This window comes from Trichoderma asperellum, chromosome 5 (assembly GCF_020647865.1).
Source record: "Trichoderma asperellum chromosome 5, complete sequence".
In the NCBI taxonomy this organism is placed as follows: domain Eukaryota; kingdom Fungi; phylum Ascomycota; class Sordariomycetes; order Hypocreales; family Hypocreaceae; genus Trichoderma; species Trichoderma asperellum.
This window is the reverse complement of record NC_089419.1, coordinates 3,321,191-3,342,249: the sequence shown is the minus strand read 5'-3', so window position 1 is coordinate 3,342,249 and position 21,059 is coordinate 3,321,191. Positions and strand designations below refer to the sequence as shown.

The following is a 21,059-nucleotide window of genomic DNA, read 5'->3' as shown; positions in this document are numbered from 1 at the left end:
CAACGGCTTTATTCAGCCAATTCTCCGTTCTTGCTTGACCCCCCTGAAATTGACAGGTCGATACACGGGTGTGAAGTGAGCCTGCTTAGAGAACCTTTTTATACCATTACCAGGTATTATACTACTCGGCGTCGCTAAAATACGATGCAAGCTTCGATCATTGCCTAACGGGGCATTCACTAGTGTGAGCTACCGCAGTAATTATTCCAGCAGTAGAATAGTAGCAGTAGTGTCGCATGACGCTGGCGATGGCTGCTAAAGAGAGTCTGTACATGTAAGACGCCTGCGCCACACGCCTCTAATTAGGACAGGCAAGCCACAGCGCCTCAGCCACTGTTGCCTGGCCCACGCGTCTTGCAGTAAACAATTGTATTTTGACAGCCTTCTCCACACCGTTAACACAAAGCCAACGCAGAGAAGTGGCTCCATGCAAATACATAATCTACATGGTCAACATTCGTGCCAGGGGGGTCAACGGCAAAGTCAAGACTGAGACCTACCATTTCGCTCCTGCAAGCTCCTATCCTCCATCAGCGTTTGAATATTCCTACCCTGCGGTGCGAACTGTGATCGTTGGGGCGCATGCTCCCATTGCTTTGACGCGACTCCCGACTTTTTCGGGCTCTACTGTTTTTGCGACGATTTGATACGCCAAGGTTTCATTTTTTGGCATCGTTACGATGGATACTACAGAGAACCAGGTTCGCCATTCCGCATAAACACGGATCACTATGAATGTAGGGAAAAATATCGCAGAGGCTAACTGTTGCTCGCCCTACAGACCACGCGGGTCTCCAAGATTAGTCGCTTGCCAGGACCGACGACGAACGTTGGGAGTTTGACCGAATGGAGCGAGTCACAACAAAATGCTCGCACTCAATCTTCAATCCCAGCGCCCACCGGGATGAAGAACCTGAAGCGCGAGCTGCCCCAGTCCGGTACAAAAAGAGACGATCATCACCAAAGTGCTACGGCATGCTAACACCTCCCAGCAACTCAACCCGAACCGAAGCGCAGACCTCTTTCCGAACGTGCGCTCGAATACCCATCGAAGCCTTCTTTAATAGCCACGCCAAAGATACCGCGATCCACAGTCAAGGGTCAGACTTTGGCCAGCATATCACAAGTGAGGAACTCCCAGACCAAGATCAAAGCAATCATCCTGGGTGATTCTAATGCTGATCTCCAATAGCTCAAGCGACCACGCCCAGCTTCAGCCCTCGCAAACCCTACACCAATCAGCAGCTTTGCTAAGAGCATCGGGCACAGCGCCGCAGATAAATCATCCGTCCCCAGACCGAACACACGTGCGAACCATGCGAGATCAGCAAGCCAAGTCGCTCGGCCTCGTTCGGCATACGGACATCGAGAGGAGGAGGAACAGGACAAAGATGCGAAACCCAATAATGGTACGGCCATATCCGAGCAACTTACCAGTTTCACTTTCGACACCATTTCCCACCGCAAAATTAGAACTACAAAATCTACATCGACCTTGTCTTCCTCAAGAGATAGCTCTCTGACAACGAGATTCAACAATCTTTGTATTGAGGAGAAAGACTCTTTTCGCAGCACAAGTCAAGTGACAACTTCGCCCCCGAATATTGCATCTGCTTTAAACAACATCACTATTCACCGTCCCGGCAATGAGAAGAGAAGCAACAAGCAAATATCATCCGCTTTGGCTGCTGTACAGGGAACCTAGGGAGGCCCCTTGATGACGCCAAGCGACAAGCAGGTGAAGCGTCAGGTTGAAAAGCTTCAAGGATGCATTGCTCTTTTCAAAGCCAACTCTCCCAACAAGTCCCCTGCCAAATCACCCATGCGCTCTAATTATCTGACTAAGGATTCTAATTTGACTGGATTTGTAGCCTTTGATGTGGACGGTCGAGTCGGCGATATCGAGTCGCAGTTTAAAGAGCTAAAAGCAATGGTGGATACCACGCTGCTCGACAGAAAAGGCATGGACGATGCTCTTGAATTAGCCAAGAAGCGAGGTACGAACGCAGTGATCCCTCATAGCTTTATAACGGCGCTAATATTTAATTCAGTTTCGGAGCTGGAAGGAGAAAAATCTAGATTAGAGGGCAAGGCCGACTCACTGAGGACAGATCTTGATGTTTCAAAGGAAGTCAATCGAAAGCTTGAGCATGAGATAGAGAAATTGGAATGGGACCACTCTCGACAAATCGACGACCTTACCAGAAAACACAAGACCGAACTCGAAGATCTTTTACGCCAGCATTGTACGGCAATGGATGACTTGACTCGGGAGCTAGAACGTTTAAAAACACAAGAGGCAAACGAACATCAGCAAAAGATCGAACTGTTGACAAAGCAGCACCAAGAAGAGCTACAAGATGAGCAGCGAAAAAGAGAGCAAGAACTCCAAAGTTTACGAAGCAAAGTAGGAAACGACCAACAGGAGATGGAGATTGTTCTGCAAAGGAAAGATCGAGAGATGCGAGAGATGCGAACAGAGGCACAAGGCACAAGGTCAGAACTCCAGCGTGAGAAGGCGCTTACCAGCAGTCTACAAACGAGCATATCCGAGCTTTCAGCTTCAAACACAACACTCGAAGCGAAGATCAACTCCCTACGATCCCAGGTCGAATTTCTCGAATCCGATACCAAGGCACAATCCGATGCTTTCTCTGCCATGGAGTCTAGGCTTCAAGACGCACTGCGAGTCGCTGAGGAGGCACGACAAAGGCTGATGAAGGAAGAAACTGAGCGACGCATTCTTTTCAACAAATACCAGGAGCTCAAGGGCAATATCCGTGTCATGTGCCGAGTGCGACCGCCTCTTGGAGATGGCGAAGGCGAGGTTGCCCAACTCTCCTATCCAGATGACAAGACCTCTGCCGAGATCATGGTGGCTGGGCCAGAGGAAAAGTCTAGCTTTGGAGTCGTTTCGAGGAAGAATTACCCTTTCGAATTTGATCGAGTATTTACGCCAGAGATACGAAACGATGAGATATTCGACGAAATCTCCCAGCTGGTGCAGAGCGCCTTGGACGGTTATAACGTGTGCATTTTCTGTTACGGCCAGACAGGATCAGGCAAGACATACACAATGTCGTCTCCTGATGGCATGATCCCTCGAGCCACGCACATGATTTACGATACCGTAACGAAATTGAAAGAGAAGTCGTGGGAGTACACCATGGAAGGCTCCTTTGTCGAAGTTTACAACGAAGATCTAAACGATCTCTTGACCCCCAATGACCATACCACAAATGGTCGATCATCAAGGAAATTAGAAATTCGACATGACGAAATCCGGAAGCAGACTACTATCTTGAACTGCAAGTCCGTTCGACTAAACTCTGCCGATACTGTGGAGTTGATGCTAGAAGAAGCACAAAAGAATCGATCGGTAGCGGCTACCAAGGCCAATGAGCGATCTTCACGGTCTCATAGTGTCTTCATTTTGAAGCTCATTGGTGAAAACTCAGCGACAGGCGAGCGGTGCGAGGGCACGCTCAACTTGGTCGATCTGGCTGGTTCAGAGCGCTTAAAGCATTCGCAAGTCGAGGGCGACAGGATGAAGGAGACGCAGAATATCAACAAGAGTTTGAGCTGTCTTGGAGACGTAATTGAGGCACTGGGAAGAGGCTCAGGCCATATTCCATATCGAAACTCTAAGCTGACACACCTGCTGCAGTACAGCCTTGGTGGAAACAGCAAGACACTCATGTTCGTCATGGTATCACCTCTAGAGACTCATCTAAAGGAGACTCTCACTAGCTTAAGATTTGCTACAAAGGTAAGAGTTGAACTCATCATTTATTCCATATCTAGACTGTTTAACTAATCATCGTCAAGGTACACAATACACACATTGGCACCGCAAAAGCAACAAAAAAGATTAAGGGAGAGCCGTGAAAGAAAAGCATGGGTCCAAAGGTTGTAAACTAGTTTCATACAGTGGAAAACACGGGTTATTTTTGGCTTTTGTGGGCATTTTTGCATTTGCCCTTTAGGGAGTTCTACATTTATACCAGGGTTCGGCGGCGTGTTTGGAATGGCTTGCGAAGGGTCTTGTGAGGAATTGATATCATAAGGAAGGGTATATATGGTTAAAGGGCATGAATTTTACGAAAAAGCTGGTTGATGAAATTTGCGCCATTTTTTATACAAGTTTCTGGGCTCACAGATATGGAATTTTGCGCGCCGCTCTTTTTTCCCTCAGCTGATGAAATGTGCGTGTCTTGAGTTTGCATATATTGCCGGATGGAGATCAGCGAGGACCAGACCAGACGGGTGGCTTCTATGATGCAATGCTGTAATGTGAAGCAAAGCGCCGCCTTTTTGGTGGAGATTTTATGCTTTGTCTCATAGATGCTATTGACCCTCAAGCTTTGATTGACGTGGCTATTGCGTGGGTGTAACGAAGCCGCTGTCGTGATGTCATCCGCGGTCGCGCTTCGAGTATATCAACGGAATGGTTATTTAAGCCACAGCGGCTGGAAGATGGCTATTTGGAATGGTATCTCAATTCAACGCATACATCCGCAATCAATAGCCTGTCCAACGAAGCAAAGCTGTGATAAATAAAGCAAACATGCCTACTCTGCGAGAACGCAAGAATCCCGGTGCTGGCACCAAGGTATGCGCATCTCTTCCTACCTCGGAGCAGGAATTCCCGCTAATACATGTCTCTCAAAAGGTCGATTTGGGTAAAAAGGCTCCAGTCAGCCAGGAAGCCGCAGGGCTCGTCGAATCGGAATCGCTCGCCGCTGAATCATACGAACACGAAGGCGAATTTTCCGAGAACCGCAACGCCCAGCCCGAAGGCGTCTCGGGGTCCAGCCAGAGCGAAGTTGGTGGTCGAAAAGAAGCCAGTGGTCAGCAGAAAGCCAGCGGTCGACAAGGAAAAGGTGGTGTTGCGGGCGAGGCGCCCAGTTCCGCGGCAGACCAGCACAGCACTGGCGCAAAGGGCCATCATGGGAAGAAGGTCAAGGAAGGGATGAGCGACAAGACTGATGAGAAGAACGATGGGCTTGCGAGGGCTCTGAGGGCTGAGCCGGGGAGTGAGGATGATCCGAGCAGGTTGGCGGAGAGGCAGATGCTGCAGAGGCAGAGTCTGGGGGCGAGAGGAGCTGGGCCCAGGCAGGGGGAGTTGGCGGGAGAGACGATGTATGATGCGTTGGACAATGAGGTTTCTTTGTGAGTTGCTGGGATGCTGGAGTGTTGTGCACGACGACTTGGATATTGTGCATGACTGGTGACAAAAGTGTGTTTTGAAGTGGAAGATTGTCTATGACTGGTAGTGACAAGAGCACGAGTATGAATGGGTGGATGGATTAATTGCGTGTGTGACTCCTGTTTACAGCAGGTATCGCAGAGTTGATGGCCAACCAAAGTGCTTATTAGGCATTATCTGCATATTAAACATATTTTTAATTACATGTCTGGCATATGGCCCTTACTTGCTGCCTGATCAGCGAACTTTGTGTTAGTGTATGCAAGTTCCCGCCACTGACGGCGAATCGTGAAACGGGCAGCTAGGCACCAGCATTTCCAGCTTTGCCGAGCCTTCCTTGACGACGACGCAAAAAGACAGGGAGGGGGGGGGGGGGGGGGGGGGGGATTGATTTTTCAGCTTCCATTCTCTTCATGGTTATATAGTATAATGCAGATGCGCCTCGGGTTGTTTCCTACAGATTGCTATTTATGATAGTGCTTCTACATAATAATGACCAATACCGTGTAAGAGGCTGGCGGCATGGCAATTCGGGATTGCAGCAAAGCTGACGCTAATAATAATACAGGTGGCTGCGCCAGTTATTTGATCGATTCCACTCTATCAGAGTCTTTGCTTTCCGAGACGGCCATCGCCTTGAAGACGCGACTCGTCACGCCAAGGCCTCGATGCCGGCAATGCCAGAGGAGAAGTCTATGCTGCGACCGCTGCAGCGACCAGAGACGGATTCAAGACAGCAGCAGCAGCAGCAGCAGCAGCAGCATGGCTTAACGTCTGGAAACGGCCGGCGAGGAAGTGCAGAGGGGGAAATCGATGCGGAGGAGATGGAGCATCAGCGGTATGGAGAGGCGCAGCCGCAGCTGGTGCCGAGCGATGTGATTGAGACGATGATGATGGCGAAGGGACGGAAGAGGGAGAGTCTTGAGGGCGTATGAGATACCAGAGAGAGCGATTTATTTGTGTTTGTTTCTTTTTTATAAGGTGGATATATATCGATTTTAAGACGGATTTCGAGATTGAAACATAGAAGCGGGCTAAACAATGGATTATAAACGAGATATTCTAAGAGAATATTGAGATGGGTGTTGATATTACGGTAGTAATGAAATTGTTGGACATTGCCGAATTTGGTGCGTAGTTGATAGAGGGTGGGTTTATGGGCATCACAAGGTGGACAAAATGGAACGCCGCATCCATGGCAGCAACATGAGTGGCTGGATTTAAATTTGTATAGCAAACATTTATGCTCAAAGATGTTGCTAAAAAGAAGAGTTATGGTGAAAATGAAAGTGAACTACTTGGTGGATAAGAAGAGAAATTCTAAGTTTTAGCAGTAGTAGTGAAGGCTCTACTAGAGGATTGAATACACATTATGCCACTGCTTAGCCCTCGGGGAAAAAAAAAGTAAATAGTATAAAAGGTCTAGCTAATAGTATTAACGTATATCTTGATTCTATGCATCTATTCTAAAAAATTCCAATGTGCTGGCAAACAACGCCTTGATTTTCTCATCTGCCCCGTCAGTTTCCCAAGTTTCTTTCATCAACGCCTCTGCCTCTACCCCCTTGGCATCTCCTCTGGGGATTTTAAGCGCCACAGTTGATTCAACCACATTCATCCTAAGCCCCTTCAAGATTTCTCGCAAGTGATTCTCGGCTTTAATCCCCCCTCTGGCTCCATATGTGACAATTGCGGCGGGCTTCCCACTCCATTCATGGAATAGGTAGTCCAGCGCATTCTTCAAACTCGACGGAACAGACCAGTTGTACTGTGGTGTAACAAAGATGAAGCCGTCGTATTTGCGGACAAGAGCTGACCAAGCACGAGTGTATTCGTACTGATAATGCGGCGTGGGATCATCAGCTGGTAGGTAGCTTGGCACGACGGGCTCGTTATACAGTGGGAGATTGAGAGTTGCCAAATCGAGTAATTCTACCTTTGCGGTAGTCTGAGGTACAGACTGGGTGACAGAGGCGACGTAACCGGCGACAAAGGGGTTGATGCGGTGAGGGCGCGTGCTGCAGATGACAACGGCGATGGATTTGGGTGCTGTCATGATGAATGGCTGTTTTTAATGAAGAATGAGGTTGGCAATGGTTCTTCAGAACCGTGGCGAAGGCTGTTATATAGATAGGTACGACTAGATCGGAAACACTGCCGTCGAAACGAAGCCGAGTTATAAAGTCCGGTTGAGAAAAAGTCCGGTTGAGCAACTTACAATCCGGAATATTGCCAATTAAAATCTCCTATCGCTCGGTCTTTGGCTTCGGCTTCCGTTTTTTTTTTTTTTCCTTTTTTTCCCTTCAGCCTTGCTGGTGCCTGATGCTTCATGCGGCTATTGCGGACCGCAAACGCCATGATGGAAAAACTAGCAGTCAATTGGATGTGAAGCGCTAGGTTTGAGATCTCTATGAGACTAAAGTCAATTCTATGCTATTTCGTTATATTGAACTATTTTGCTCTCTACTATGCCCCCCTTGAAATGTTATTGGAACGCTGGTGAATGAAAGCAGCTATAAGTTATTAATAGCCGTTATCTCTTCCGAAGTAAGGGCTCTCAAAGTTGTGTTAATTTTTGTGTTCATATCCACGACCTAGTCTGCCACAGACATTAACTGTTTCATAAGGCTTTGCTCTTCTGCTCTGATTAATGCCATCTGCCGCCGCTGCGGGCCGTAAATAGAAGCTTGTATGGTCATGTACAAACTTTTCCATTAAAGCCATAGAATATATGTATAGCAATGTGGTCATATTTTTACTACCTACGAGGCGGGGGCGTTTTCTGGTAAGAGATCAGGCAAGAAGTATGCTCTGGCAAGAGCTCTGCTGAGGATTTTTCCAAGCAAAAAGAGTCACCAGCAGCTTGAATCTATGACAGGATCTCTTTTTTCTCTCTTACCATCACCTCCGTCTTGCCATATCTCTCACAAAAAACCACCCTCGGGCTCCTAGGTAGTTTTACTTCTAGATCGGCGTTGTATCAAGTGCGATAGACGATGCTGACGTTTACTTACATCCGGCACTAACAGTAAATGCCGATCATATTTCACAACCCCCCCAAATCTGTCCTCCATGCAGCCTTTGTAGCATTCTTTAACCTTTAACCGCTCAAATATTACACAGAATTTTGGACGTTAAAAAGTCACTGGTTTATTATCACCAGCGATGGGGGAACAGGCACTTATTCAAGGACCCAGCCAGCTATCTCCGCTGGAGTGGATTATGCCACGGTCCTACATCAGCCAAATCCTCTGCTTCCCATCGTCGAACCCTCGAATATCCGAAGTCCTCCGAGATGGTCTCGCGGGCACATTAAAAGATGTCCCATATCTCGCCTCCAGGATAGTGGCTCGAGCTCATCCCAAGGGATCCGTTGCTCTGAGCTCGCCGTGTGACTCACTGAGTGACTTATTCCGCGTCAACACCTACACGGATGTTGATTACGATGCTTTGAAGTCTGGTGCTTTTCGACCGTCTGTTTTTGATGACCAGAGCTGGTTTTCTGCCGATCTCAGTCCGGCCAATACATCCCCTAGCCCTGTTTTTCGCGCAGTCTTATCGCTGGTGAAGGGAGGGTGTCTGCTTGCTGTTAGCCTACATCACTCGACGGCTGATATCACAGCATACGGCTCATTGTTGAAGATATGGGCATGCCATTGTAGGACGGGCTCTTCTGAAGGCGTTGATTTCGACCAGAGTTGGTTAGATCGCACGGCGATAGTGAGAGGCTCTCATGATGCGCCTGCTGATTCGCCGCTGCTTCTTCACAAAGAAGAGGCTGTCCTTTCTGGCCAACCATCAAAACCTGCAAAGATGGAGACTGAATATCTCAAATTCTCTGGAGAGTATTTAAAGCGTTTGAAAGCCGAAGTGAACAACCATTTACCTAATGGAACCGCATGGGTATCTACAAGCGATATACTGACTGCGATCCTCTGGGGCTCTATTATCCATTCTGAATTTCTAGATGATGATAATACTACTGCAGATGGTAAATATTTCATGCGTACGGCTGTTAATTTCCGCAGTCGCTACGAACCACCACTTCCCAGGGAATATCTCGGCGCTTCCTTTGGGGTGACCCTGGTAGCCGCAAAGAAAGCCGACCTTGTCGCCATTGGAAGCTCAACCGAACAGAAAATCTTCACGTCAGAAATCGCAAATATTGCAGCAGCTGTACGGCAAAGTATCAACGTTATTAATGGGCAAAGCATGAACCGCGTCGTCAACCATTTGGCTTCTCAGGCAGATGTCACAACTCTCAAATTATGCGAACAGGCTGCAGATGTCTCAATTGTCTCTTGGGCAGATGAGGGAGTTTACGAACTCGATTGGGGCGTTGAAATGGGGCATTGTGAAGCTGTAAGACTGTCATCGCTGAAAGCGAAGCGGTATCCGGTGGTATTTCCCAGACTTCCGAACGGTGATCTTGAGGTTCTTGTTACTTTTGACCAGGAGTTGATGAGTAAATGGCAAAAGGCGCACGAACGGAGCCCATGGAAAGCATAGAGGGAGTTGATGTTTCACGAGCGACTAGGGTCAAATATTTACTGTCCCAAGACGGTGTTCATATAAATGCTTGTAGAGTCTCATAAGCAAGATCATCTAATAAGACTAATATAATTACATAAATTTACCATTATACCATATACACAGAATAAAACTAGTACCACTATTTAGAATACGCCAAATTATTCGACATCTACCTTCAACGCGATGCGGGACTTTGAACGCTCTTTTTCCTGTCGCTCCATTGACTCGGTGATTGCCTTGATTGCAGGATCCAGATCTGCCAACTTGATTGGCCTCTTTGATGGCTGCCATCCGAGCTCGATAGGAAACCTCTCTTGCTCAAACCACGTTCGTAAACGGTCTTTGGGAGCTCGGTACGCCGACAGAGGAGGATTGCTGGTAGCATCGGGAGCATGATCCAACATCATCACCAGTACCATTGCGGCTTCAAAGAGAGCTGCGTCGAATCTAGCCTTGGAAAGGGTGTTGGGATGCGATTCCGCCTGAACACGCAGCCGAGACTTTGCAATGGAGTCGATATCGATATGCGTTGAGGGGCTATCATCGAAGAGACTCTCGATTCGATACAAATTTGGCCTGATGTGTGGATCATGAGATGTGTAATCATCTCGGGTGAGGGATGCGATGTGCTGTAGAATGTCTGGCGCATTGAGATCATCGAGATTAAACACGTTGTTGCCGAAAGCGTGAGTAAATTCCTTGACGGCTGCCGCAAATCCTGCCTCAACGTTTAGGAACTTGGTAAAAGCGTTTTCGATTGACGCAGCCGTGAGGTTGCGCCCGTTGTGAGGCCTTTGAGACAGTCTGTTAGTTCCAACGTTCAAGAAGAGATCACCGTAGATAGAGCAAAAGGCTAGTCTTACAAGTAGCCGTGGTTTGCTAGAGTGTTTAGCATCGGGCACGGCCCTCGAGAATCGTACATCCCAGCTGGTATCCATGGTTGGATTTGAACACTGGCAGGCAATGCCGTAGCAAGGGCAGCAAACGAGATAGTGGCAAAGAAAAGCATCATAACAAATACTGATATCGATCTAACGGGCAATAAATATATATGAGACCAGAGCCAGTGAAGTTAATGAGGATCTGCAAAGGAACAATGCAAATTTGGGGAGAGAGAGAGAGAGCTCGCCCTTTTAAAGCTCTAAGCAGCATTCTCACCCAACAGTCATTAAAGAAGAAGAAAAAAACAATTAGTGTCCGTGATCCCGTGTCTCTCTGTCAGTTTGCACCTCGCGGCAAACTCGGGATTCCCTCCTGAGACATCTCGTATGAAAAGACGCAATTTACTTTTCTTTAAGTCTCTACATCTCAAATCTCAAGGGTTTAGAGGTGCAGTAGCGCGATCCACTCGATCCAAGCGCCCGTTTGGCCTGAAAAACGGCTTGTCTCTGTCTGTGTCTGGTACTTGGTAGTTGGGCCGATGTATCTTTCTCCGATCTGAACGACCCACCAGAATATCTGGGGCTATGAATTTGTCATTCTGCGAGCCGTAGTTGGATCTTTAGTCCGCTTTTACAAGGCGAGATTTGGCATATGTATATGTACTGCTGATTTGAATTGTGGGAAAGATGTTCGGTGTCGAATACAGGGGCATACAAGTAGTCCGCAAACAAGATGTTACAGTGTCATGGAGAGGAGTGTCATGCTTTGAGAAACCCTCACTCTTTGTTCTGTGAATAACTAAAAATAGTTTCTTGATCTTAAAGATGTAGCTTGTCAAAGTAGCGGTAAGAGTTGTTCTGGTTATCCCATCTAGTAGCGAATCAATACCTCTAGTCTCATCTATCAGCGTCAATTTCGGGAAGAGACCCAACAAAAACCCAGCCCTTGCCCTCATTTGGCTTATTCTCATGTAAGTAAGGAGTGACTTCACAATATATACAAATTATGCACACACTCCACCAGACCAATCATCGATATCGACAACCGGAGAATTGATGAGAACCATCTTGTGAAGAAGACGTACCAGCCAATAGTATTGTATGGGTTAAAACGCTAAGGGCGGATAAGCGGCTGGATCTTGGTCTAAGAGCGGCTCCCTTAAACGGCTGATAGATGCATAAATCATAATCCAATCGCTGACTTGTCTGAGGAAAAGACACAACTGCCCCTCAGAAGTATGCACTACACATTTTACCATCATGACAAATAACTCGATGGCACAGAGCATCTCGTACTGCCACCCAATATACTAGCAATGTCTTGGGAGACTCGCCTCTTCAGCTTTTAGCCCGCAATAATGTACGTTGGACGATCCCCATCTCCAACCGCGGCTCCACATAAGGCCTCTTCGTTCCGCCTTTTGCCCACAATCAGCGATCACCTGCTGCCCTGAGCGGAACAGCAGAGACATGACGCGGTTAGCTGGTGGGTGGTGGTTGGGATATTTTTGTTATCCCTGGCTTTCCACAATTTCGGTACATATAATAACCCCTCGCAGGTGGATAGGATCGACGTATAGGATTTGATCCGATGTGGAGGTCTTGCTCCCCTTGCAGCTGAAGCTCTAGCTCTCTCACTAACTAAGCGAACGGGCAGTAGCATTTCATCAAGAGGTTGGCACAAGTTTCATATTTTGACTTGTATAAACCTCATAAAACCCAAATTCTATCCTATCGGAGCGGTTCACAACGGTGACGTGGCTGTTTGACTTCAACGTATAGAAACTGCACACATCAGAGCTGGCAAGATGATGAGTTTCGAGATGTTTCATTCCTTTGGAGAGATAGTCCTTGCATACACGACCCCCAACTTTGCTTTGGCTACCATTCAGCCCTTCGTATTGTTAGACATGCTATTTGTCATTACCGACTGCGCGATGTCACGCTCCGGACCTTCAGGGAGGATGGTCATGCGAGCCCAGCCTGCAAATCGTATTCTCTCGAATCATATCACTTTAGCCCCCAGGTCTGGAAATAACATGTCTTACCTTTCAGCGATCTTCAAATGTCTCAGTTGTAAATTCAAATCTTGCTCACCCCGGGACTTGGGACAGCCACCGTCTCAAATAATTAAAGCGAGTGGCTTAAGATGAAAAGACGAAGGTTGGACGGGGACTACGAGCCGTCGACGATTCAGTAACGGGAGCCAAGCCGTCAAACATGGGTTAGCATAGATAAATAAGTAATATGTGCAGCTATTCGTGTCTACTATCGATGGATGATCGAGTTGAAATGAAACACACATCTCTCCGCAAGCACTATGGTAACAATGGATATACTTGTCTGGGTGATTGGCAACGGTCACGCTGGTATGATCATCTTTGACAGTAATAGGAAATCTTAACACTCCACTTGTTCGTCTAAATATGACGAGGCACAAGTCTATGTGGTTTAATTATAATATATCTAGAAATAAGTTAAATTGTTTTGGTTTTCTACTACGCAGTAGAAAGAATCATGACAAGGACGCAAGTCCCGTCAGTATGAGGCTTATATATTTTGAGACCATCCTCAAGAAACTAGTTAGATGTCCTGCATCACAGAAAGTCTGTATATGTGAAAGAAATTCAATAGCACGAGTTTTAAATTGCAAAGCAAAATTCTGCCAGAGATGAGTTGAACGTAAACTGTGGCCTAGATGCATCCTCTGGCTGGTTTGCATTGGCTATTTCTTCTCATCATTCCCAACATATTTAAGCGCAGAATTCAGCCGACCGTTCTCGGATCGTGTTTTATCCAATGCCATTAGCAATAATTGGCGCCAGATGATACAAGGCGATATGGTAATGAGCTCCAAAAGTTCTCTACATGTAATCAGAGCTAGAGATATCGAGAGTCTTGACTATTCCGCGATCTACTTTTAGTGGGCAACAGCGCTATTCCCGTGTCTTCTCCCCGCCACTTATTTTCGCCAGCAGATGGCACGTGCATGCAGCATCTACAACAAGTGGCTTGCGGAGGTCACTGGCGCCTCTTGTTTGCATTTACACGGGGACATGTCACCGCAATCAACCAAGGAATGCGCAGCAGCAAGACTCTTTGGACCCCGCCGGTGCTTCTCTTATAGACAGTGTTGATAAGTGTTAGTTGCATTGCCTAAAACTAGGTGCTTACACAACTGCTGCTGCTGCAACCACCGCCAATCACTGGCATCAATCCATGGATCGCTAGTTGACGCCAACAGCAGATGATACCGTTTAGCCGTGCTGTTCCTGCATGAGATGAAGGTCGGACACAGCCACGTGGTCGCGTTGCAGCACGTCCTGGGGCCTATATCATCCGATGTCTCCCAGGCTCAGTTGATTCAAGGTACGGTTGGTTGAGCATCACCGACAATGGCTTCGACTCACCGGAATCGCATCATGCTGACTCGTGCTGTGGCAGCTGGTGTCTTAGCCCAGGGCGTCTTGGTTGCCGGGGCGAATCTCTCCCCCGTCGACACTTTCTACCCGCCTGGACTCAATGACACTGGGTACATTACCAGCAGCGGATTGGGCACATATGGAGGCATCTACACGGCCCCAGCCAATAAGGCCTCTCAAGGCTCTCCGTATGGCGTGTACGACTATTGCTCCATGCCGCACCCGCGGGTGAACGGCTATGAGCTGCCCGGCGATCGTCATGCCAAGCTGGTGTACCTGGAGTATATGCAGAGGCATCAGAGACGTACCATGTACAACCTAGCCCCAGGCGGAGAGGTAAGAGGCTGTCTAGCTACTACATATTGAGATGGTATCATCATGGATGAATTCAACTGACAACCCAGCGTTAGAATCAACCATTTGATTGCTCAACATTTGAGGGCTACTTGTACGGCAGCCAAGCCCACGGTGCTAATGGCGTTCAAGCCTTTGCGAGCGTGTACACTGACCCGAGCAACCCTTTCGTGGATGCTCTGCCGTACGTAAATTCGACTTGCTTTTTCCCTCAGTTGACTACTGGTGGGTTTCTTGATGGTATTCAGCACGGCAAAGATCTTTGGGCTCTGTATGGTGAGAAGCTTGGCCTCATACCAAGATCTCCCAACGAGAAAGTATGGCTACGTTCTAGCTCTGCTTCTCTTACCCAGCAGAGTGCTGGAGGCGTGTTGCGCGGTCTCTGGCCGCATTACTCGGGCTCCGTGCCTCTTCACCAGCAAGCAGGCGTCGACACCGTCAACAACGGGTATCCATGCAATGCTAGAGGCTCCATCCTCTCATCAATTCAGTCTACCGATGATTGGAATGAGCATCTTAGCGTGACAGCCGAGCTGAGGCAATCGCTGGGAGATATCCTCGGTGCCACCAGCAGCGCTTGGCAGAGCACATTTGATCACTTTTCCGATAACTTTCAGGCTCGACTCTGCAATGGATATGAGCTTCCATGCAGCTTTACTGATGCGTCCAAATGTGTTTCTCAAGAACAAGCTGAAGAGGTTTTCCGTGCGGGTGATTGGGAATGGAATCACTACTGGCGCAATAATAGCCTAGTGACCAAGTATATTCAGGTTACTGAGGGCCTCTTCATCGGGGAGATTGTTAGTCGGCTGCAGGCTGTATTGGGCAAGACGCAGAAATACGTCTACGCGCACACGTTCATCCACGACGGAGACATTGGTCCCATTTTGGGTGCTCTCGGAATCGAGCAGCTGAGGTGGCCTGCAATGGCGTCCAACATTGCAATTGAAGTTTGGGAGACGACTGTTCAACATAAGAGGGCTTACTATGCTCGTGTGCTATACTCGGGCCACACATTGCGCAGTATTCACGGTAACATGGATTGGATCCCGCTGAACCAGTTGATTGACATTCTTCAAACGTATGTGCCAGAGGATATTGTGGCGCTTTGCAATTCGTAGATCATATATGTCATAATACTCCTGTCAATATGCATCTTAAAGAATCAATAAACGGTATTGACTATCCGAAAATATAATTGGTCTTGAATTTTCTTGAAAATATTCTATTACAACTCCTCCGTATTCACGTTAAAGCTTTGGGAAAACCCAATGGGAAAACCAGAGCTGAGAAGTAGGCACCTAACTGAATCGATATTACAGTCCGACAACTCCAAAAAAAAATCACTATCAAGCAGATAAAAGAACCCATATCATCACATAAACAAAGAAAAACACGGCGAATTTAGAGCAAAAAGGATATAAATATACACTCAAAGACCGCCAGTCATAACGTCATACGGGCTTTTGTAGATCTTTTAGACTTTTCTTCAAGCCTTGAGCCTGTGCAGCCAACTTTTCTCGCCTAGCAATTTGTTTCGCTGACTCAGAGCCGATTCGGAGCAAGTCTTCATCAGAAAGCTGAGAGACGGAATTTGGACAGAATGCACCTGGGAGTGGTGCTATTATATGTCGTTCAATAACTTGTCGCGCCACGTTATCAACGAATGTCTTCATTGCCACCTGAGAATTATTGTCAATATAAAACAGATTGCGAATCAATGTGCGGCGTTTTTTCACCTTGTAGTATGCTTGTAGTTCTGTGATGGCGTTATTACACGCCTGCTCATCCATATCTACCGTGATACGAGACCCAATTGCAGCAATAAATTTCTCTATATCAACAGAAACATTACTTATGTGAAGCTTCCCATGGAGATCGTGCTCTGCCTGAACTGCTTTCTGTACAGCTTGTTTTTGCGTGTCTAGTCGATATTTCTGGACGTTGTCTGTATAATAATGGTTGTAAGTTAGGGGGGTGCGTTGTTCGTCTGCAATAAGTTTTTCCAACTCTTCTAATGCGACCCTTTCTGTGTGCTCAAGCCATTCTTGCAAAATGATGTGAATTTGGCTGCGCATGTTGTCATCGGGAATCAACCGTTCCACTGCAAGCTGGATCCACTGAGTCACTGTCTTTAGAATACTGTGAATATGTGTCTCAGCAATATCCGGCCACCGACTCGACTGTTCTCGAAAGAGTTCAGCCAAAAGCGCGGAATTGTAATTCCCAGGGAGCTCTTTTCCTCTGGTACGTGAATAGACCTATATCTATCTTTAGACTGGGGATATCGAAAGAGACGAAAAGAAAATTAAGAACCATTCGCACCTGCTTCACCCACTGTATCATCCCCTTCCTACTAACTAAAATCTGGGATATATCGTAGGCCGGTTCATGATTCTTTGGATCTTTTACCTCGGGAACCGAGCGGTTAGGTTCGAGATCGGTTGTCATCTTTCGCTTCTGTCCGGAATTTCTCATATGATTTGCGAATGACGTGTTCATTTTTTGTATACTGGCTCGTAATCTGGAGCTTTCACTCCCCAAGAAGAATGCTGCGTCAATACTATAATAGTTGCCATCAAGGGCCGCTTGCAAAAGTTCATAAAATCGCATGCTCAGGCTGGTGAGGAAAGTCCTGATTAGATCAATGGTAGGTCGAGCATCTCCCATGGATTTCAGCTCAAGTTCCGTCACAACTAACAGCTTCTTGATTTCTTCTCGTACTTTAGGCAGCTCTCTCTCTATATGTGTATCGAGTAGGTCTTGGAGGAATATTCGAAGCTTTTCCGCCCCAACTCTATTCATGTCAAGATTTTGGTCAACCCAAGAAGCGCTTGAGAAGAAGCGCAGCTCACGACTAGAACGCTCCCTCATCGTCAACCCGTTTTTGAGCTCTGAAGGGCTAGGATTCTTCAATAGGAAAAATCCCAGTTTGAGTTTGATGTTGTCTTGATTTTTAGCCACAAGTGCAAGTTTGGCTTCAGTACCTTGGTTGATCAAATCAGGTTTTGTAATAATTCCAACAGTTCGTTGGCCTAAAGTATCATGGCTCCTAGCTAGTTTGATAATGGGTTGATTTGCCATATCGTTACCTGCTTGGAGAACAGCAAGAATTATTGTTCTTGAATTCTGAAGATAGCCAGTAACCATGCTATGAACGGCTTCCACGTCTTCTTCGGTTTGTTCTTCGTTTGCAACGGATATCAGTCCTGGCAAGTCCACCACGCTGAGATGTAAGCCAATAGAACCGGCTACCTCTATGCGAAGGGCGTCTGGTGCGAAAGCATATCCGTCATTGTTGTCTGAGTACCCACGAATGTTCATTAAACGTGAGACTTCTTGGATAATATCGGGGAGCTCTGACATATCCGCGACTTCTTTGCGGTAAGCAGCAAGTGTCTGCTGAACCTCTGGCGCCCGTGAACCATGAGGTCTGATACTGGCAGTAATAGTAACTGTCTCGCTCTCTGTATGGCGAAGAGTGATTTCGGTAGGAAACCTCGTGCAAAGTCCCTCCTGTCGTGGAAACGGTATGCCTGTTATGCCCTCCAAGACCGAGCTCTTCCCTGCCGACTGGTCTCCGCATACGACCAGCTGCGGCAAAGCTACCAAATCTCCGACACCGTGAGCCCTAATCTTTTCGATTTGGTTCAAACGGTGGCTAGATTTAGCACTTCGCAGATGGCTAAACTTGCCATCTGCAGGGTCAGTTTTGCTCTGTGCGGATATAGTCATGGTTTGTTAGGGTCTAATTAATCTTCAGGCTGTCGGTTTGTCTGGCGCTTCTGGCGAACGAAATTCCCGACGTTTGCTTGTGAGATGCAGCATATTTCTATTAATGATAGATTTTTTTGACGAAAAAAAAAATGGAGTGCAATTGTACGCTTTCAGTATGTTTTGGGAGTTTTCAGATGCTGCTTGCGGAATATCTCGAGTTGGCAATTAAGGCTTTATCTAAGTTTACTGCTGTCTCTGGATGTGGCAACAATGCCTTTGCAGACGGATGTGGTAGGAATGAGACATTGCAGGATGGATATATATACAGTGCAAACTGGACCCTTTTGCGCAAGATTGAATTAAATTATGGTGTAAGAGGATGTTATTGCGTATAGACGGCCACAGTTAGAGTAGCACTACCAGCATAAGCAAGTTTAGTTATTCATTAATTCGAAATAAAATTTACAATCGCTATTTTATATGCTCTGTACTACTGGTACTAAAATTTGATGAGCTGGAAATAATTGCATATATCGTAGCTTCCATCCTCATGCTTCAATTATAAACTCATGAATATATAATGGGATGATCGTTAACATCGCTGCTACTGCACAACTAAAAGAATTTCTTGCTTCTCCAATAGCGACAGATAGGCGTCTATGTCATACATTTCAGTATAAACGTAGCTCAAAACGAATCTTTACCTGGGCAGATACTTACGGGCGCAATGCCATCGACCTCCAACAACCTTTAATGTGTGCTTTAAAAGCTGAAGCTCTTCCAAAGCAGCAGCTGTTGGAGACTCGTGAGCGATTCTCAGGTGCATTAAGGCCACTTTGTACACTAAATGCACGAGAAAAGGGCTGGCGACGTCACAGACTTCCTCTGCAACGTCCGTTTTGAAGATTGAGACCATGTGAAGAGTTGCTTGTGAAATAAGGGAGCTTTCTTTAGAAAGATGTGCGCCGGAGCCCGGTGGTCGTTTATCACAGAACGAATCGTCAAGCGCGATAATGCCACTGCGTCGTTAGCAGGTTGACTGAAAGCGAGAGAAATATCGACAGCCTTACCTGTAGCATACCGCTGACTGGCTGCAGTACTCTAGCCTTCTCATTGATGCTTCAATATTGGAAACTTGTACAAGCGCAAATATCGTGCGCCGCAACTGAGAAGTTTCGCTCGAATGTTTTTCAGATACATGACGTAGAACCTGGCTGAGCAGATGGGCTGCTTGAGCGAATCGCGCAAACAGTCCCAGGTGGTAGCTATTAGCTGTTGCCAGAGTGTATAAATGATCAGGGTCAGGTTCCTATAATAGCCCATTTAGAGACACCCCACAAGATGGAGACTGAAATTATACTGAAAACAGCTTACCCCCTTGTCCCATGCCGCATCATTTACGGGCAAATAACTGTCTAGGCTCGCGTCCTGCGTCATCAAATGCCGTTGAGGATCACATAAGTTAAGGTACCTAGAAGCAACATTAGCATTGCCTCATGTAAGAGCAATCAATGAATATTAGAAAAGGAGGCGAAGCTGAGAAAGAAGTTTGTGCTCTGGCTCATCGGTGTGCCTACCTATCAAGAACCAAGATCGCCCACCAAATTCTGCGACATTCCTCTTCTTCAATCCACTGACTTTTTTCAGTACTTGAAGAGAGAATAGATTTATCAATCCCCAGCGCTACTGCGTAGCGAGCACATGATCCGATAGACAGAAAGGCCGCAGGGTAGATTGCATGTCCCAGTTCGTAGAGTGCAATGAGGACGGAGGCCTGCAGAACTAGGACAGATAGCACCCCAGATGTCTGCAGCTTAAAATGGAACAACTTCACCGTCTCGTATAGAGTGGCGTTTGATGTTGCCCTGCGTGAGAAACTGAGTTTCATGCACAGCACCAGTAAGTATAATTCAGCCTTCTTGTAAGTTAATCGATTCAGCAGGGTGCTGGAAAATCGAATCTTTGATATAATCGGCATCCACATGTGAACCGATTTGAAGAACCTATCGGAAACAGCCTGAATGTCTAATACGCTCCCAACCAGCTGAGCGATTTCATCTGTTACCGCCACATCAATGTTGCCTACTGATAACTGCGCACGGGAGAAGACAACGGGATCTAGAAAGCGCTCAGCGATGAAGCTAGAATTGCAACAACTGAATGATGCCTGATAGGGCTTCTCTTTCCCTTTCTCAGTCACAACAACTAAAGTCTGAGAGATGGTGGGTTTCTCTAAGGGCGATAATGCCTTGGCATAATGAAGTGCTTTTCCTCTCTTCCGACGGCCCGGGTAGTTACAGGCAATATTTTTCCTATACAATGTCCCCCAAGTCACTAATTGCTACACTGCGGAAAATGTATAAAGTGGACTGACTGTGTACAGAGCGTACACTCGGGGTACATCTTATCACATCGGCGTTTCGACTGGCGGCATGCAGAGCACGACCACTTCAGCGCCAAACTCTCCAAGTTGCCTTTGTTGGTCATGATGAAGCGTGCTGATGACGGGGTTTCGAGGGCAGCGGACTTTGTAGAGTGTAACAAGTTAGGAATACGCGGCCTTATAGAAAAGCGGCGCGGGAATATGCGGACTTATCAACCGAGCTAAAAAGACCGATGCCCGGGAGTGTTTGTAAGATCAAATTGTTGATTACTATACATAAATCCGAGTTCCGTTTATCTTCCTCAAACGAGTGAAACGCTCCCTTCATTGCCAGCCAGCTGACGGTGACAAAGTTTGAACTTTAGTCAGCCTGATGTTGTTATTTGTTGCGTATGGGTGAGAATGCTACGATTGACAGAGCCATTCAGTCATGTCATTGCTGCGCCGGGAGTTCAAAAAGAGTAGCGTGCTTTTACTGTATAAGGCGTTTAAAAGGGAGTAATCAGAAAAATATCTGGTTTAATTACGGTACTCTAATGCCTGATTGTTTTCACGTTGCT

At 46.9% G+C, this 21,059-nt stretch overlaps 9 protein-coding genes across 10 annotated transcripts; 5 read left to right on the top strand and 4 right to left on the bottom strand.

Moving 5' to 3' along the window:
* Positions 1-680: 680 nt before the first annotated feature.
* On the top strand, positions 681-3,888 carry TrAFT101_009232 (uncharacterized protein; the record flags this gene model as incomplete). Its single annotated transcript, XM_066128586.1, has 7 exons — positions 681-701; positions 782-938; positions 993-1,126; positions 1,193-1,409; positions 1,872-1,997; positions 2,052-3,769; positions 3,829-3,888. The coding sequence occupies 7 exons, from the start codon at positions 681-683 to the stop codon at positions 3,886-3,888; spliced, it is 2,433 nt and encodes an 810-aa protein (XP_065984706.1).
* A 679-nt stretch (positions 3,889-4,567) lies between these two features.
* TrAFT101_009231 (uncharacterized protein) lies at positions 4,568-5,176 on the top strand (the record flags this gene model as incomplete). The annotated part of the gene is made up of 2 exons (XM_024910318.2): positions 4,568-4,612; positions 4,673-5,176. The coding sequence occupies 2 exons, from the start codon at positions 4,568-4,570 to the stop codon at positions 5,174-5,176; spliced, it is 549 nt and encodes a 182-aa protein (XP_024755598.2).
* Positions 5,177-5,701: 525 nt separating this feature from the next.
* On the top strand, positions 5,702-6,144 carry TrAFT101_009230 (uncharacterized protein; the record flags this gene model as incomplete). Its single annotated transcript, XM_066128585.1, has 2 exons — positions 5,702-5,715; positions 5,778-6,144. The coding sequence occupies 2 exons, from the start codon at positions 5,702-5,704 to the stop codon at positions 6,142-6,144; spliced, it is 381 nt and encodes a 126-aa protein (XP_065984705.1).
* A 462-nt stretch (positions 6,145-6,606) lies between these two features.
* TrAFT101_009229 (uncharacterized protein) lies at positions 6,607-7,265 on the bottom strand (the record flags this gene model as incomplete). Its single annotated transcript, XM_024902143.2, has 1 exon — positions 6,607-7,265. The coding sequence occupies one exon, from the start codon at positions 7,263-7,265 to the stop codon at positions 6,663-6,665; it is 603 nt and encodes a 200-aa protein (XP_024755599.1). The 3' UTR covers positions 6,607-6,662.
* A 1,756-nt stretch (positions 7,266-9,021) lies between these two features.
* Positions 9,022-9,775, top strand: TrAFT101_009228 (uncharacterized protein). Its single transcript, XM_024911102.2, has one exon. It carries the CDS (start codon positions 9,023-9,025, stop codon positions 9,716-9,718), a length of 696 nt encoding a protein of 231 aa, XP_024755600.2. The 5' UTR covers position 9,022; the 3' UTR covers positions 9,719-9,775.
* On the bottom strand, positions 9,764-10,864 carry TrAFT101_009227 (uncharacterized protein). Its single transcript, XM_024901322.2, has 2 exons — positions 10,606-10,864; positions 9,764-10,534 (listed from the first exon to the last, which is right to left on the bottom strand). Exons 1-2 carry the CDS (start codon positions 10,752-10,754, stop codon positions 9,901-9,903), a joined length of 783 nt encoding a protein of 260 aa, XP_024755601.1. The 5' UTR covers positions 10,755-10,864; the 3' UTR covers positions 9,764-9,900.
* A 2,824-nt stretch (positions 10,865-13,688) lies between these two features.
* Positions 13,689-15,697, top strand: TrAFT101_009226 (uncharacterized protein). 2 transcript variants are annotated; one of them, XM_024908979.2, is made up of 3 exons: positions 13,689-13,992; positions 14,068-14,381; positions 14,456-15,697. In XM_024908979.2, the coding sequence occupies exons 1-3, from the start codon at positions 13,905-13,907 to the stop codon at positions 15,518-15,520; spliced, it is 1,467 nt and encodes a 488-aa protein (XP_024755602.2). In that variant the 5' UTR covers positions 13,689-13,904; the 3' UTR covers positions 15,521-15,697. The 2 variants fall into 2 exon arrangements, with proteins under 2 accessions (XP_024755602.2, XP_065984704.1); XM_066128584.1 differs by having other exon boundaries at positions 13,689-14,381.
* Positions 15,587-18,183, bottom strand: TrAFT101_009225 (uncharacterized protein). The gene is made up of 3 exons (XM_024908980.2): positions 16,725-18,183; positions 16,139-16,660; positions 15,587-16,081 (listed from the first exon to the last, which is right to left on the bottom strand). The coding sequence occupies exons 1-3, from the start codon at positions 18,132-18,134 to the stop codon at positions 15,854-15,856; spliced, it is 2,160 nt and encodes a 719-aa protein (XP_024755603.2). The 5' UTR covers positions 18,135-18,183; the 3' UTR covers positions 15,587-15,853.
* A 401-nt stretch (positions 18,184-18,584) lies between these two features.
* TrAFT101_009224 (uncharacterized protein) lies at positions 18,585-20,631 on the bottom strand. Its single transcript, XM_024907085.2, has 6 exons — positions 20,491-20,631; positions 19,694-20,428; positions 19,491-19,587; positions 19,187-19,425; positions 18,837-19,135; positions 18,585-18,773 (listed from the first exon to the last, which is right to left on the bottom strand). Exons 1-6 carry the CDS (start codon positions 20,601-20,603, stop codon positions 18,721-18,723), a joined length of 1,536 nt encoding a protein of 511 aa, XP_024755604.1. The 5' UTR covers positions 20,604-20,631; the 3' UTR covers positions 18,585-18,720.
* Between the last annotated feature and the right edge of the window lie 428 nt (positions 20,632-21,059).

What these genes read in the sequence shown, in the direction of transcription:
- TrAFT101_009228 (XM_024911102.2), top strand. Translation starts at nt 9,023, where the DNA reads ATGGAGACTGAATATCTCAAATTCTCTGGAGAGTATTTAAAGCGTTTG.
- TrAFT101_009227 (XM_024901322.2), bottom strand. Translation starts at nt 10,754, where the DNA reads ATGATGCTTTTCTTTGCCACTATCTCGTTTGCTGCCCTTGCTACGGCA. An exon ending in CTAGCAAACCACGGCTACTT is followed by an intron (nt 10,535 to 10,605) that starts GTAAGACTAGCC and finishes ACTGTCTCAAAG; the next exon opens with GCCTCACAACGGGCGCAACC.
- TrAFT101_009226 (XM_024908979.2), top strand. Translation starts at nt 13,905, where the DNA reads ATGAAGGTCGGACACAGCCACGTGGTCGCGTTGCAGCACGTCCTGGGG. An exon ending in CCAGGCTCAGTTGATTCAAG is followed by an intron (nt 13,993 to 14,067) that starts GTACGGTTGGTT and finishes GTGCTGTGGCAG; the next exon opens with CTGGTGTCTTAGCCCAGGGC. An exon ending in ACCTAGCCCCAGGCGGAGAG is followed by an intron (nt 14,382 to 14,455) that starts GTAAGAGGCTGT and finishes ACCCAGCGTTAG; the next exon opens with AATCAACCATTTGATTGCTC.
- TrAFT101_009225 (XM_024908980.2), bottom strand. Translation starts at nt 18,134, where the DNA reads ATGACTATATCCGCACAGAGCAAAACTGACCCTGCAGATGGCAAGTTT. An exon ending in TGATACAGTGGGTGAAGCAG is followed by an intron (nt 16,661 to 16,724) that starts GTGCGAATGGTT and finishes AGATAGATATAG; the next exon opens with GTCTATTCACGTACCAGAGG. An exon ending in AACTACAAGCATACTACAAG is followed by an intron (nt 16,082 to 16,138) that starts GTGAAAAAACGC and finishes AATAATTCTCAG; the next exon opens with GTGGCAATGAAGACATTCGT.
- TrAFT101_009224 (XM_024907085.2), bottom strand. Translation starts at nt 20,603, where the DNA reads ATGACCAACAAAGGCAACTTGGAGAGTTTGGCGCTGAAGTGGTCGTGC. An exon ending in GCGATCTTGGTTCTTGATAG is followed by an intron (nt 19,588 to 19,693) that starts GTAGGCACACCG and finishes TGTTGCTTCTAG; the next exon opens with GTACCTTAACTTATGTGATC. An exon ending in ATGCGGCATGGGACAAGGGG is followed by an intron (nt 19,426 to 19,490) that starts GTAAGCTGTTTT and finishes GGGCTATTATAG; the next exon opens with GAACCTGACCCTGATCATTT.